The 15822-nt window shown below is 50.0% G+C and overlaps 1 protein-coding gene across 1 annotated transcript in view; it reads right to left on the minus strand.

Annotated features, from left to right (window-relative positions):
* Kiaa1614 (KIAA1614 ortholog) overlaps positions 1 to 15411 on the minus strand; it is a 31420-nt gene extending 16009 nt beyond the window's left edge. Inside the window, exons 1-4 of the mRNA XM_013015410.1 lie at positions 15161 to 15411; positions 12445 to 13331; positions 11726 to 11789; positions 1328 to 1471 (exon numbers count right to left, since the gene is read on the minus strand). Of these exons, the coding sequence (XP_012870864.1) occupies positions 1328 to 1471; positions 11726 to 11789; positions 12445 to 13331; positions 15161 to 15201 (1136 nt within the window). The 5' untranslated portion in view covers positions 15202 to 15411. The remainder of the gene's footprint in view (positions 1 to 1327; positions 1472 to 11725; positions 11790 to 12444; positions 13332 to 15160) is intronic.
* Positions 15412 to 15822: the final 411 nt, after the last annotated feature.

Consider the following 15822-nt stretch of genomic DNA (forward strand, 5'->3'; position numbering starts at 1 on the left):
CAAAGCTCCAAAGCTGGACAAGCTCCAAAGCCTGTCCCTCACTTGGGCATCGTCCTTTGGCCAGGGATCCACTGGACACCCAGAAGCAAGTTGGAACCCTGGGCTCTGTTCTGGATGCCTCTGTTCCTCATGCTTCCCCATAGATAGATAAAGAAATGTTGCGTAACTAGACCTGACAGTACTATAACACTCATGATATGCCTAGTGCTGTTCTAAGTACCTTTCAGGGGCTAGGAAGGTGGCTCAGTGGTAGAGCGCTTGCCTTGCATGCATGAGGCCCTTGGTTCGATTCCTCAGCACCACAGAAGAAAAAGAAAAAAGCCGGAAGTGGCGCTGTGGCTCAAGTGGTAGAGCGCTAGCCTTGAGCTGAAGAGCTGAGGGACAGCACCCAGGCCCAGAGTTCAGGCCCCACGACTGGAGACCCCCCCCCAAAAAGAAAGAAAATAGTACTAAGTACCTTTCATAGGTTATATAAATATCATGAAAACCCTATTATAGTCCACATTCTGTGGATAAGGAAAAGGGGGCACAAAGACTTCTGGAAGGCACACAGCTAATGAGATGGACAGCCTGGCTCAGTCCTTCTTGGCTACTTGGTGGCTAGTTTGTTCCTGGTTTGGGGACTCTCTGAGAAGTCTCCATACCCTCCTTCTTGTACCTCCCACCAGGACATGACAACAACCTCTTCCTACTCCAGTCTCCTGGATTCAATGCAACCAGCAGCCAGAACAGCTCTACTGAAATGCAGATGTGATTATGCAGTCAAGCTGTCTCATGGTAAGTCTTCCCAACTATTACAGGAGACATCTAAGTTGTCCAGCAGGCCTGGAGGCTGCCATGAGCTCCAGCCTCCATCTCATCCTGTGATGCTGCTTCTCTTGGCTTTCATCCCTACAATGCTCACTGCCTCCAGGTGTTCATGAATATGTACATGTTTTTCAAGCCCCAACTGTGAAGCCACCTCCTTTTGGGAGCTCTACCTGTCCTTTCCAGGCAGAGGTATAGCTTTCCAGGCAGGGTCTTTTCCTCCTACAACACAGCCTACAGAACCGAATATTTATCTTCCTAGAGACTATGATGTCTATGCCCCCAAGGAACTCAGATCATGTTTCCTCTTTGTATCTCAATTCCCAACACCTAATGGTTCCCTCTGGAAAGGGGTGTTGACTGATTAAATGATCACAGCACAAGTGCTTGACATAGAAAACATATAGACACAGAAGGAAGGAGGGAATAGAGGCATTTGGGTTAGGTTTCACCTATTTCCTGCTACTGACCCTTCCCTTCCCTGGCCCTCCCAGGCCTTTCTGGCTCAGGCCCCACTCACCGGATGCCCTGAGCAATGGTGGGCACAATATCATGGCTGGCACGGAGGGGCCGGGTCCTGGCCTTCATGCGGGCGTGCTGCAGCAGATGCTTGGCTTCCTCATGCTTGGCACTCAGCATGGGCTCCGGCTTGGAACCAAAGGTCCTGCAGGGTGGCACACAGGCCAGGGAGGGAGGGGAAAGGATTAGAAGAAAATAACATGGATTAGAAGGCTTTAACAGGGTAAGGCACGGGCTACGCCAGGAAAAGCCCTGCGTGTGCAGCCTTCCCCCTCCGCCTCCTCCTCCAGAGGGTCCCTGAATGGGGCTTGGGGCCTGGAGAATGATCCTGATAGGGGCCAGGGAAGTTTGGTCCTGCTTGAGGGACTAGAGGGAGACCCCAGGAGGATCTAGAGAGGATAAAGGAGTCTCTAGATTATTCTATTGTTCCTTCCCTGGGCACATAGTAGAAGTTAACTGGGAGTAGGAGGAAGGGAAGGGCCTGGGGTTGTGGGGCTGGGCCTGTGCCCAGACAGATGGTCTTTCATTGTAGACCTCCCTGCCTCCTTCTGTCTCTCGGCACCCACAATCCCACTCAAGCAACACACTGCCACCCCTGGCTCCCACTGCAGAAGGAATCTGGGAGCTGCCCATCAAACTTCCCATCTTTTGGGGGAGTGACATTTTTATAAATCCTGGTGCTTTCTTGCCTGAGTCCCCATCCAAACCTGTCAGGCATCAGCTCAAGGCTCTCAGGCTCAGCACTGAGAGAAATGAAGCTGGACCCAAACCAAGTGAGCAAATGGCTCGATTTTCATAATAATAAGGGTCCTCTAGCAACCCCAACAGATGCACCGCCTCCCTGGCCAGTCCAGAGCTGCAGAAATGACAGTACCCCTTTCCAAAGCTGTCTTCCAGACAGTGACACACCACCTGCACTGGGCTACAGCAATAACGCAGCCCACACCTCCCTCTAATGGGCAGTGCTCTCTGTGGAGCTTGCTCTCCCTGGCCAGGCTGGCCAAGGGCAGGTGTTCGCTCCGCTTGACAGATGAGGGTGTCCAGTGCTGAGAGGAATGTTGGCACATTGCTCAAGGTCGAACATCAATTGAGAGCACAGCAGAGCAGAGCAGATAACAGCCAGCCCTGCTGCCTCCAGCATCACCCCGGTGGCCTCTCCTCTTCCTCCCTGCCTCCCAGGGCAGTCAGAAGATGTCTGTGGCTGAGGTCAGACACACTCTTTGCTGTAACTGTCATCTAAGCTGGGCTGCCTGCACAGAAGGGCCCCTAGAAAAATCAGGTATCGCAGACTCAACACAGCCTGGATCTCAGCGCTGTGACCTCCATGACAACAAGTCACTCCATATTCCCTGTGGGAGAAAGGGCCTTGCAGGACCATAAAATAAAGTACCAGGAAGTTTCCTGCTGCCAGAGACAGATGTCAGGAGATAAGGGCACAACTTAGGCCTCCAGGGACGAGGGCTCCTTGAGACATCCTTGGACCAGCTCTGGACAGGCAATTTTCTTTTTTATTTTCTTCTCATCATTTGCATCAAGCTGTGCTTTGTGCCAGAGAGGGAAAGGCTGCTAGCATAAAGGCACCATCTGTGCCTGCAAACCCTGGCAGGGCCAGGCCTGGCTGTGGAAGAAAGAGGGCTTCGTGAGGTGATGCAAAAGTGCATCTCCAGGCCCCACTGCTGCCGCCCCTCCCCCCTTCCAGGCCTCTTTGGCAGGAGAGGGTCCCCCACATCCCCCACCCCACAGCTTCCAGAGCAGGCTGCTCCTTCAAGAAGGCAGAGAACAGCTGTGCTCCCTGGGGCTCCTGCTCCAACAGCAGAGATAATGAGGTTACCAGCCCGGAGAGGTGGCCCTGCAGCCGCGGGCCTCTGGCGGCTCGCCCTCACATTCAGAACCTTCCGGTGACAGCTGTGCTTCCCTGGCTGTCGGAGGGCATTTGTCACAAGGTCTGGTGGGCAGGCAGGAGGGCCCCTAGGCAGCTGGCCAGATGCTGCCACAATCAGCCCTGCCCCAGGTTTTTAAGCCATTTTGCAGCTTTGCTGTTTCCTTTCCATTCTTTCTACTTAGAGCAGTTTTTTGTGTTTTGCTTTTTTTTGTTTTGTTTTTTAATTTCTCATCAGCTTCCCTGCTTCAGTTTCTGGCAGACAAAGCTGGTTTCTCCACTGATTCGAAAAGCAGGGTTTTTAAGTGCCTGGAGGCATCCATGTGGTAACACACTGAGCCGGAGGATGGTGGCAGTCCCTTTCACAGACTGCAGACAAGGCCAGCAGAGCACAACTCTAGTCATTGTGGCTCTGTGGGGAGTTTGGGGAGGGGGTGTAATTCTTCCAGGAAGCAGGCGGATGTAGTGTCATGGGATGCTGAGCCTGTACTGCCTACTTTCCATCTGAGGGAGACTTTCCAGTCCAATCTGGCCCCGGCCTCTGCCAAGGACATAAAGCCCCAGATCTAGTCCCTACCTATCACAGATTACGATCCCACAATTCTAGCTTTCACAATTCCTCTGGAAATTTCCTGGCAGAGGTGGAACAGTCACTGTACCATCAGACAAAGGCAATTCCTACCTAAGAACAGACAATACCTACCACTATCTTGAAATCCTGCACTTCTGGGACTCATTTGTTCAGGGGGTGGGTAGCTCAGTGCTTTGCCTTCCCAGGCTTCCGTTTCCCCATCTGTAAGAATGGGGCTTGGAAAAGGGAGAGGACTCACACTTCCATCCTGCCAGTCTGGGTTTTTGGCCAGACAGCCTTTGGTGAGGGGTGAGAGGACTCAGAGGTTCCTACCTTGGGCGTTCACACCACTCAAGTCTGGCTCTCGTGGGGTTGCAAATCCTACAAAGAGCTAATTGTTAAGGGAAACTGGAGGGCTAATAGCATGTACTAACCATTCCCTCTGCCTACCAGCCACCAGTATCCTAAGGACAAAGGGCAGAGGGTGTCTCCTCCCTCTCTGGTCTCTCCATCAGTTCCTAGAGAGGAATAGGCTTCGTTTTGACTTCATTTTCCCTCACAGCCAAGCAGGTCAGGAGAACCATCATCTTTCTCCTAGCTAGGGAGGTCAAGGGGACACAGCGAACTTTTCTGCAGCCATCATAATCCTGGATTAAAGCAATGAGCTCCAGCAACTCTGAGTTTAACTCTTGCATCTAAGGTACATTAACTAGGAAATAGGGAATAGGAGATAGGTCCTTCCACATTCCAGTATGCAGACAATAAAGGGAAAATATATAGTATACAGAACACATTTGGACCTCTTTCCTTAGTATTTGTCTCTTTTCTGCATATTTGAAAGCTATATCTTTATTTATTTATTGTGATTATTAAATAGTTGTATAAAGGGGTTACAATTCCATAAGTCAAGTTATGAGTACAACGTGGAAGCTGTATATTTAAAAGGACAAAGTTGCTGGGTGCTAGTGGCTCGCACCTGTAATTCTAGCTACTCAGGAGGGTGAGATCTGAGGATCGTGGCTCAAAGCCAGCCTGGGCTGGAAAGTCTGTGAGACTCTTATCTCCAATTAACTAACTTCCAGAAAACCAGAAGTGGAGCTGTGGCTCAAAGTAGTAGAGTGCTATCCTTGAGCAGAAAAAGCTTAGGGACAGTGTCCAGGCCCTGAGTTCAAGCCCCATGACTGACAAAAAAATAAAGAGAAAGACAAACAAGAGGATGAAGTCCTACTGTGTGCAGTTTCCTGAGGGAAGGAAGCTGTGCCAGTAGTGGGTCGTGGACTTGGGCTTACTATAGTGCTTCCTTCCTGCACCTTCTTCGCAGACAGTGTCCTGCAGACACTGGCAGGATAAAGCCCAGAGAGGTGCTTCAGAGACAGCTGCCTGAGTTCCAATCCCTGGGTGGTCACTTCCTAGCTGTGTTGTGCTGGCAGGTGACCACTTGAAGATTAAGCCTCAGTTTCTTCACCTGCTAAATAAAGGCTGAGTTGTTAAGGTGAGTGAGACGATACCCTTAAAGGGCTTAGCATAGCATTAGGTACTTTTTTTTTGGGGGGGGGTCCAGTTGTGGGGTCTGAACTCTGGGCCTGCGCGCTGTCCCTCAGCTCTTCAGCTCAAGGCTAGTGCTCTACCACTTGAGCCACAATGCCACTTCTGGCTTTTTTCTTTTTGCTTATGTGGTGCTGAGGAATCGAACCCAGGGCCTCAGGCATGCAGGGCAAGCGCTCTACCACTGAGCCACCTTCCCAGCCCAGCATTAGGTACTTTTTAAGATTCTATACATGCTAGCATTTTAAATTATCATCAGTACTTTTTTTTTAAAACCAGTGCTCTGTACATCATCCTTATCTGTTAGAGCAAAGGAGTTCCTGCACATGAACTACAATCACTCAAATGACTAGACCATTATGTTGTCTGCAAGGAAGGCATGTCTGGAAGTGACAAACCATTCTGTCCAGCTAAAGAAAGCTTGCTAGGCTCTCTGGAAAAGAGATCCTTTTCTAAAGCCTTCATGGAAAAGTCTCCATGGAAAAGATGACTTCCACAGAACAGGGAAGGGAGCAGGCCAGCTGGTAGCAGAGGGGAAACTGATGCCCAGTTGTAAACAGACCCTTCTCTTCCTGAAGAAGGAAGAATGCTCCCTTAGAAAGGGCTGCCAGTAGGCTCTAGCATTTAACACTAGGTCTAGGTTCTTCTGAGGAAAGCAGAACAGCTCTATCTCACCTTCCTAAAGAAGGCTGATCCTTGCTTAATATCAGAGCTCAGTGTGAGATGTACTGGTGATGGGTGGTAGCGGGTATCTAGGTGAGGGTGGCAGAGGCCTGCTCAGCTCTGGAGGAGCAGGAGGAAGACTTTTCTTGGATTTCAGCCTAGTTGGGCCAGGTGAATAGCCTCGGGTAAATTTCCTTTCTTGAGTTCTCTGATTGGGAAAGATTGGATGATGATACGTGGTTTGAACGGGAGTGTGATGGGGATGTGGCATAGGACATCTGAATGTTCCAAGTGGCAATGACTTTGTGTAGGGCTCAGGGTTAGTTTCCTCTTCTCTAAGGCTCAAGACGTTATAAGAGCAAGTGAAGGCTAAATGGGATGTTTTTCCAGGCAAGGTTAACGAGGTTTTCATTGTGGCTGCATAAAGAAAGACTGTAGCAGGGCAGGCTGGGGCAGGTGGGAGCAGCAGGACAAGCAGGGCTCAGCTACTCTTGTTTCAGTGATCTCTCTCACCCCGGGCATCTTAGAGCAGGCCAGGAGTGTTTCTCCTCATGTCCCCTGATGCTAGATAATACCAGAAGATTCAGAACCTAACCAGTGACACAGAATGGTCTCCAACCCCCATCACCTGACTCCTTGACACCATGGTAGCCCCCATTCCAGGAAATAAGATAGCCCTGCAATGGGGAGGCTCAGCGAAGAAGACCATGTGAATGTAAAACATTTTCAGGTGTGGATTCAAACCTACCTCCCAGTATTCTCCATAAGTGGCCTCAGCCCACCTTCCACTCTGTATTTTATAGGAGTATGCCTATATTTGTCCTCAGCTCTCCCACGCACGTGGGCAGCCCTCCTCACTCATCTGGAATGTCCTGTCTTGCTTCCACTCAGACCCTCACAAGCCCACACAGGCCCCAGACCTAGGTTCACCCTCACCAGCTCCTTCCTGCTTTCCTGTGCCAGACAATTTCTCAGCTCTTGTTCCATGACCTGCACAGTTCCTCCTCCAGAAAGTCAAGAAGAAGAGCTAGCTATATTGGAACAGCCCCCACTGTGGCCTGGCTAGCAGTGGGAATTTACGTCAAAATTTCCATCTAAAATTACACTCACATCTGTACCCAGTGCTAGGCTCACACAGGAGCTCCAATTTGTTATTGTGATGTAACTGAGAAGCATTGGGTCTCTTTCTCCTCCTCCTCCCCGCTTCAGGACACACAGCTCCTAAAACCCTTGGACTCTGTAGAGTGATCTGCAAGTCTTTCATATGCTAGTAAAATGGTGGGGCTAGATAGGCTCAGGATGGGTCTGATCCCAACTAAGATAGAAGTAGAAAGTTTGAACTTTCAGTCCACTCCATTCTCCTAAGAGGTAAAGGGGAATGAAGGGTGAGATACCGGCCAATGGGACACGTGCATAAAAGACAGGAAGAGCTTCTAGATAGCTGAGAACATGGAGGTTCCTGGAATAAATATGCCCAGAAAGGAGATGAAAGGTGGCACCTTTTCCATGACATCAACCTTGCCCTGTGCAACTATCTCTTCCAAGGGTTGTCCTCAGTAATAGCCTTTACAATAAAGAAGTAAACTAAAATCTTTCCTTGAGTTCTGTGAGCTGTCTTAGCAAATTAATCAAATCCAAGGAAGGAATGGTGTAAGCCCTGACTGATAGCCAGTTGGTCAGAAGCATGGGCCATCCCTTCGGACTGATATCTGAAGTGGGGACAGTCTCATAGGACTGGGCCTTCCACCTGTGGGAACTGACACCATTTCTGTGTAGATATGTCACAAATAAATTGAGTTGTAGGATATTCAGCTGGTACATGGAAATAATACCCAGACATTTGATGAGGTATTCTGTGCTATGTTGTATGTGACAGCCTTTAGGCCAACTTGGTGTTTTTTCCCAATCTTAAAAATACTCTTAACATATTCATTTCTCAACTTTCTCACAACTGTAGGTCTGAGCACTTGAGCCAAGAGCAGGCCTCTGAAATTTATTAGAGCTGCTTGCCTTTACAGTCTCCAAACTGCTGGAGCCAAGGAGTTTAGACTTCTAGCTATCCCAACAAGGGCCTAAAAATAGGGACTCTGCTGTGTGGCTGTCTGCTCATGACCTCCAGAAGGGCATGTTCACTAGGGGAACTATCCTACCCCAGGGAGGAGAGGAACTCAACCACAGAGGACATCTCCTGGTTTTTCTTCATCACTAGCACAACACAGCACAACCTAGAAACCCTCTCCTCTCATTCTCCCCTGCAGGCACATTCCAAGGTCTGAGGCCTCCCAGATCAGAATGGCCCAAAGGCAGGCAGTACAGCCTTGCAGTGGAGACTGCTAGCCTCAGGCTGCTTGCACCGGTAGCAGCCTGACACAGTGCTCTGCAGGCCTGGTATGCTACCGCTACAGGGTGTTTTATAGCTTTAGGGTGTCCCATAGCTGCAGGGTATCCTATAGCTATCTGTGTGTCTCACATAGCTGCAGCCAGTACTCCAATGACTTCTGCAGCTCATCTGGTTTCAAAGACTTTTTGATCATGTCAAATCAATACAGGGTGATACCATACTCTGTAATTCCAACATGTCTTCCAGAGCCTCAGGAAGGAAAAAGGCTGAGATAGCTGGCTGTGGCCATTTTATAGGGATGAAAATTCTAGATGAAACTGCTATCGACAGTAGATGAGATCTCCCCCCCAGAGAAGTTTCTGTCAGTGAACCAGGACCAACACCTAAAGTTTGTCATTAGTATAAAATCAGAATGCACGAACAGTACTTAGCACAGCAGCTGGCATATAATAAAAGCATAAATGAGCTTGAAAACAGCAGCTGCATTTGTGACACTGGGAAGTTTTGATCCCCTAAGGCTTCCTCTGCCCCTTAATAACAGGGGAATCCCTGAGGTTCAGAGTAGAGGTCTCCTCTGAATCTGACCCATAGCACTTAAGGTCCTGGACCCTCAGTGGTTCCCAAGGATAGCTGACTCCATGGGACCACCATCGGGCAAGCTGGGTCCCCTCCACTCCAATGTCATTTCATAAGCTTGTTGCATTATTATGTTGCAGAGCAGTAACAATCATGAGCATAATTAAGTACATGTTGAGTTAACTTGCTTGTGATGGTTATTTGCTTGCAACATTCAACCACATAGATTCTAAGCTTAAGTGAATGTGACACAACAATTTCTCCCCCAAACCCTGAGAAATTCTGCAGAATTCACTGCCCCAAGAAGGCCCTGCCAGTGGCTGGCCATAGCCTTAGAGCACTCCTCTGCCCACTTAGGGGTGGTGGGACCACTCTAATGCAGGACTCTAGCCTCAAATGGATCTCCCAGGGCATGCTTTACTCACAGATCTCTTGAGAAGTTTAGCTCTATGGAAGTAGCGCCCAAAAGTCATAGGAGCCCTACAGGGTTCTGGGGCATCGTGGCATGGCTGTTACTTGAATCTGCCTATGTTCTCTGGACCTTCTTCTGGGTGTCTATCTAGCAGGGACCTGGCCCTCCTGCCAACCTTATGTCCTTCTGTGCTGGTCATAGGTAGGTATTTCAAAAACTAAGATATCTCTCCTCACTCCACATATACTCCCCTATCTCCCTTTTTCTCCCTCTCTCTCCCCCCTGCCTCTCTCTCTCTCTCTCTCACACACACACACATTCACACATCATATAGTACATGTGCGCATGCACACACACACACACACACACACACACACACACACTCACATATACACCTACTTAAACTCTTCAGAAGCAGCCCATGGTTTCAGATGGCTGGAAGGTTAGATCATAACCCCAAAGTCCCTGTCCTGAGGATTCTGCAGCAATGCTATCTCCTCACATGACTATTGGAAAGCCTCTTCCACCCTACTCGAGGTCCTCCTCTTTTTAAATGAGTGGTTTTTATTACTTATTACCCAACATGTAAGTCAGGCTCTGTCAACAGTGGCCTCTGATCAAAGGCTGCACCTTCCTGAAAAGCCTTTCCCCCAAGTGATGGAGTAGGTAGTGGGAGTGGGCAAAGTAACTTTGGGGCAAGGGTCCTGGAGGCACACAGCCTCTGCCCAGGCCTCCTCAGAGGGCTCCACAGAGCAGGAGGTGGAGAGAGGGCCAAATGGAGTGTCACTGAGGACCATGGTCCTTTCTGCAGTCAAATTCCTCCACACCTGCAGGGCCGTGATAAAAGGACAAGAAGCAATGAGAACAGTGGCTAAGGAGATAAGACAGGAGACCAGGTGAGAAGTAACTAGGGATGAAAGAGCCAGGCATTCTTTTCTCCACCAGACCCTTAGCCGAGCAGTAGCCCAATCACCTGACTCTGGGCAGCCCTGGCCTTGTTAAAGCAGCTGTGGGACTGGGGTTGCCATGGTCTGAATGTTTTTTTCCCTCAAATTCATATGATCATATTAGGAGGAGGGGCTGGGGAAGCAACTTGTACCTTCTTTTTTTTTTTTTTGTCAGTCGTGGGGCTTGAACTCTGGGATTGGGCGCTGTTCTTGTACTTGTCAGCTCAAGGCGAGCGCTCTACCGCTTGAGCCACAGCGCCACTTCTGGGTTTCTAGCGGTTTATTGGAGATAAGAGTCTCACGAACTTTCCTGCCTGGCTGGCTTTGAACCGCGATCTTCAGATCTCAGCCTCCTGAGTAGCTAGGATTACAGGCGTGAGCCACTGGCGCCCGGCTAATTACTTGTACCTTCATAAAAGGGACCCCAGAGAGTTTCCTTGCTCCTTTCCACCATGTGAAGACAAGGTGAGAAAGTACCCTCTGCATACCAAGAAACAGGCTCTCACCAGACAAGGAATCTCTCTAGATGTCAGCCTCCAGAACTGTGAGAAACACATTTCTACTGCTTGTAAACACCCAATGATTGTATTTTGTCACAGCAGCCTAAATGTACTAGAACAGAGGCCCTGCCCATGTTTTCTGGAGGGTAGGTCAAACTGAGTGGAATTTATGCAGGGAGCAGTTTGATCACAGAAAAGCAGCAATGTTGACCTCTGCTCTCAGCAGAAATCACAAGACCTTGCGGAGGCTGACATCACTGTGCAGCTGGGGAAATGGAGCCAGCTCCAGCCCCAGGGCCTCCTTCAGGCGTTTATACTAAGAGCTAAGAAAAGATGGAAGCTGAAGCTATGTGGGTACCTGGGGTGGCTCAGGCCCCAGGTGGGCCCCACTGTACCTTGAGTGTACTTCTCTTACCTTGTCTCGTTCAGGACACTGCCCAGGAAGGTAAGTGTCCCTCTTCCTATCCCTACACAGCCTGTCCAACTTCCGCCAACAGTGGTAGAGGGCCTAGGAGAAAGTCTATTGGAGTTACTGTCAGGTTGCAGGTGAAATCCTTGAGTGACTCCAGCACACAACTCTAATTAAGAAAAGAATATGTGGAGGAAAACTTTACATCCATTCTCTTGTGTTAACGACACAACAATTCTGTCATAACCAGACAGATTTTTTTCAACTTTCAAGATAAAGAGACAGAAGCCTGGGCCGAGGATGGAGCAGGTAGTTGTCAAGGCCCTCACACACACCTCAAAACCTGGTGGTTTTGCTCAAATAGCAGCAGCCTAGGGCACTGGGCTAACTCACTTTCTCCAGGGTTTCAGGGTGATGATCTACAGTGGCCATCAGCCTACCAGCATAGGGTTCACCTGTTTTGTAGTTTTTCAAGTTCTCCTATTGACCTGGTAAGGAATGAATGTGAGTATGAGGCAAAGAAGGAGGGAGAAAAAATGTGGCCCTGAGCCCTTACCTGTTCCGGTCTGAGTCCTGTAGGGAGTTTCCTGAGTCTAAGTCCATGTCCCCTGCTGATCGCTCTAGGGTACAGAAAGAGAGATCAAGTAACATCAGAAACTGGGCTTTCCGCTGGCACTTAATGACCATCAAGTAAAATGTGGGTGGCCATTTATTTTCCAGATAAACACAACACCTTGCCTGTGTCTCTGAGAAGTGCAGGCATAGGCTGTTATGATAACTGAAAGGGCCCCCAAGAGAAGAATGATGAATGAGTTCATGAAAGAAGGCTGTCTTTTGAGTTTGTCTAAACACTCACACCTCCCAGTACTGCCATTGTAGAACTCTGGCCCGGTGGGCCAGCTAATAGTAGGATGAAGAGAAGGGCTGTCTTCTGCTTGCCTGCCAGAGGGTGATGAGGGCCACAGAGGGAGAGAGTTCAGGGCAAGACTACAAACACCATTCTGGAAAAGTCTACAAAAAAAAGCAAAGGGAAGAAGTCTTGGAGCCTCTTCCCCAAAGTACAAGGAGCCACCTCCCACTGATCTGGAGGGATTAGTGTCTTGATCAGGCAGGCCTGTCTGTGAGGAGAGTAAAAAAAAAATTGCCAGTGCCAACAATAAAATGATACTCTGATTATTTTGGTGACAGCCAACTCTTTTCTTGCTCCCTACCATGAGTGCTTCCTTCCTTTCCCCTAGATCCTCTTCTGCCCAGATGGACTATAGTTAGCCTCACCTGATAGAGTTCTGTCCAAGGATGGAGTCCAGGCTGGGGTTACCACCTTGGAGAAACTCTGTCCAGAGACCTTGAGCATCTCCTGCAGCAGAAGACGGTTCTTCTCTACTTGGTCAGACAGGGACAAAGCATTATCCCCTGGGCCCAAAGCTCCCAGCTCTCCAGCTCTCCAGAGGGTCCCCTGTGGGACTGCCCTAGGGTTTAAGTCCTTCTCAGAGGTCAAACACGTGCTATCCAGGTCTCTCCCTGTAGCCAGATGGTTTTCAAGGAGATATGGCCTTTCTTTTGTCAGGCTGGGTACATGGGTGACTTTACAAGGACTAGACGCTTCTCGCTGACCTGGAGTAACTCTGTGGATGAGGCTGTCTTGCAAAGAGCTGGACCCTAGAAGCAGACTCCTCTCATGTTCACACAATATCCATGCTGCTTCTGGAGGCCACACGCTCTGACCATTCCAGCACTTAAGCCCAGGGTCAAGTGACTTGGGAGGCCCAAGTCCCCCATTCCTGGAGGGTTGCTCTTCATTGACACAGCGGTCCAGCTGCCCATCAGTGAGGTTCTCAGCATGGGGGACCAGCACAGCATCTGGCAGGGGAGAGCCTTCTGGAGGGCTCTGGACTCCTTTGGTCTTGACTTGTCGGCATTTGGATGTCTTAGGGCTTTTACCCTGTTTACTTGCTGTCATCTCCTTCAAAGCCCTCACTTTAGACTGCAGCACAGAGGGCTTTTGTAGCTCCTGTGTTCTGGGGGGCTGAGGAGTCATCCAGTTGGGTGTTCTGGCTTCCTGAGGGCATGGCCAGGGTCTTGGGAGGGCTCTATTAGCCAGTTGTGGTACAGCGGATGTTACCTGCATGGGGCTGGCTGTTCTGTCCCAAGTCTTGGATTCTCTGGAAGAGAAAACAGACAAAGTTCCTGAGACCCCAGCACCTGCACTCAGGTGGCTCTAGCAACTTGCTTGGTTCCCAAAATACCTTGGTGTGGAACCATGCCCAGATGACCATAACCTGGAGACAGCAGTCTTCTAACATGAATGCAACTTAGAGAAGTCCTAATCATAGAGCAGTACAAATATGTTATTATTTTATTTATTCTTCTAAGTCTCAGTAGTGTTCTATCCTCCTATCTCCGCTTTATGGATAAGCAAAATTATTTTCAAACATCAACCTGATGTCTGTGGGGACAAGAGTGAGAGTTAGGATGGTTCTCCAATTCCTGGCCTCTTCCTTTGCTGGCCACTGCTGGGAGGAGGATGTCAACATCTGCTAATGGCTATCATGCTGTCCCTTGTGGAGGAGGGAACTTAGGAAGGGATCAGGCCAATTCTGTCCCTCCAGTGAAAGGTGTAACCCCCCCCCAACCTCACCAGGCCCTGGGTATATAAGCCTTAGAACTCAGCATGGGGTTGTACTCAAAGGGAGCTTACAACCAATCACCAAGTCCTATCAGCTCTCTGCCAGGCAGTCCTTTCACATGCTTTCAATCATTCTCAAATAATCCTGACACAACTCTGTCAAGAGTGGCATTATTATCATCACTTTTGCAGATGGAAAAACTAAGTTAACTAAGAGATTGTGTCACAGATGCTAAGGAGAGGCCCGGTGTGGAGTAAAAGGTTTATAATAAACCCAGGGCTCTTGCAAAACACTTGCCATCCCTCAGTCCCACCACCTCTCTTGGAAGATGGGACTGCTTAGTCCACAGCACCACAGAGCTCCTTCAGTAGCACAGCTGATATTAATGGCTTTGTGGGAGGAGGAAAAGCATGGCCTTTTATTCACCGAAGTGTTGCCTGTATACCTACATGCTAGTGTTTTTCTTTTTTCTTATGCCAGCACTGAGGCTTGAACCAGGGCCTGGGCACTGTGCCGTAGCTTTTTCACTCAACATGGACTCTTCACCACTTGAACAGCACCTCCACTTCCAGCTTTTTGGTAGTTAACTGGAGATAAGAATCTCATGGATTTTTCTTCCCCGAGCTTTGAACTGTGAGCTCAGCTTTCAGTCTCCTGAGTAGCTAGGCACAGGGCTCCAGTGTCTTAATACTCTGTTCTCAAAGAAAAGGCTACTTAACATCACACAGCTAGAAATGTCTCTCTCCAAGTAAACTCAGTGTATGAAATCTATATACATATTAACTACAAGTTAGGAATTTATTATTCCCTTCACACACTGACATAAAGATTCACCATAAACTGTTCTGAAATGCCAAGTTCCCTCTACAGTTGTTTGTTACAGCTCAATTTATACATAGTGTTTCAGGATAAAGCAAAACACACAGATAATACAAAAAAGTTTAAGAACTATCTTTAGGGTAGAAATCTTGTCCTCTCTCAGTTAGCCTAGAATGTGCTGGGTTTCTCTTTGCTGTCCAGCTACCTCTCCCTCTCTTCCAAGGTCCCAAACAGAAAACAGGGTTAGGATGTAATAGGAGCCCTTTCTGGGATGGCCAAACCCAGGGACAGCGTTCCAGAGGACCCCTGTCGTGAGACCTTAAAGAATGAGATGGTCCCCTTAAGGTCCCTGGGCAGTCTTCCCGGAAGACAGTTCTGATGGGCGCCGTCTGCTCCCATGACCCAGGCTGTAACTCAGAGTCGGAATGAAGATGGACGTGAAGGGCGGGCCTCCTCCTCCTTCCCGCTCGGTGACCCGAGGAGGTCTCAGGTCCCCAGCAGCCAGCCGAGGTTCCTCCCTCCACCCGGTACCGCTGCATACTCACGGAGGGCTGTGGCGGGCAGCTTCGGCCTCCATCCCCTCCATCCCTCCGAGAGGTGAGGCCGTCCTCTACCCTCTCCCTCCCAGGCCTGCAGCAGACTTCGGGGAGGGACTTCCAGCCCGGGATCCGGGCGGGTGGGAGTGAGGCCCGTAGGCCTCGCCCCTTGTGGCCTGCCCGACTCCTCGGGGTCGGGGTCTGGGGAGAGCGAGGTGCGCGGCTCGCTGCGAGAGCGCACAGCGTTGCCCAGAAGGGGAGAGCGCTGCCCGGGCGCCCTCCCGGGCCACCGCAGAGGAGTGGCGGAGCGAGAGGAGGGGCAGCGGAAGGGGCTGGAGGAACCGGGACCTCAGCCTCCCCACCCCCAGCCTCCGCGAGCCGATCCTCCCCGACCGCCCGGGGAACAACCTAGGCACCGGCCCAGAGTTTGCGCCCAGCCCGCTCAGCCTGCCCTGCGGCCCCGGGAATGGAGCGCAGCTGACCTTCTGAGTTAGGCAGAAGTTAAGACCGCCCTTTGTTTACACTGCCTTCCCCGAGGAGTCTAGAGATTTCTTGGTGGGGCTGTCCCCCGGGTCTCCTCCGAGCCCAGGTCCTTGGCTTCTGTGTTGTGGTGGGGCCTAGGGTCACCCTGAGTGGACAAGAGTCCCCTCATCCTGCCTGCCTGTGTTTCA

This window comes from Dipodomys ordii, unplaced genomic scaffold, assembly GCF_000151885.1.
Source record: "Dipodomys ordii isolate 6190 unplaced genomic scaffold, Dord_2.0 Scaffold27, whole genome shotgun sequence".
NCBI lineage: Eukaryota > Metazoa > Chordata > Mammalia > Rodentia > Heteromyidae > Dipodomys > Dipodomys ordii.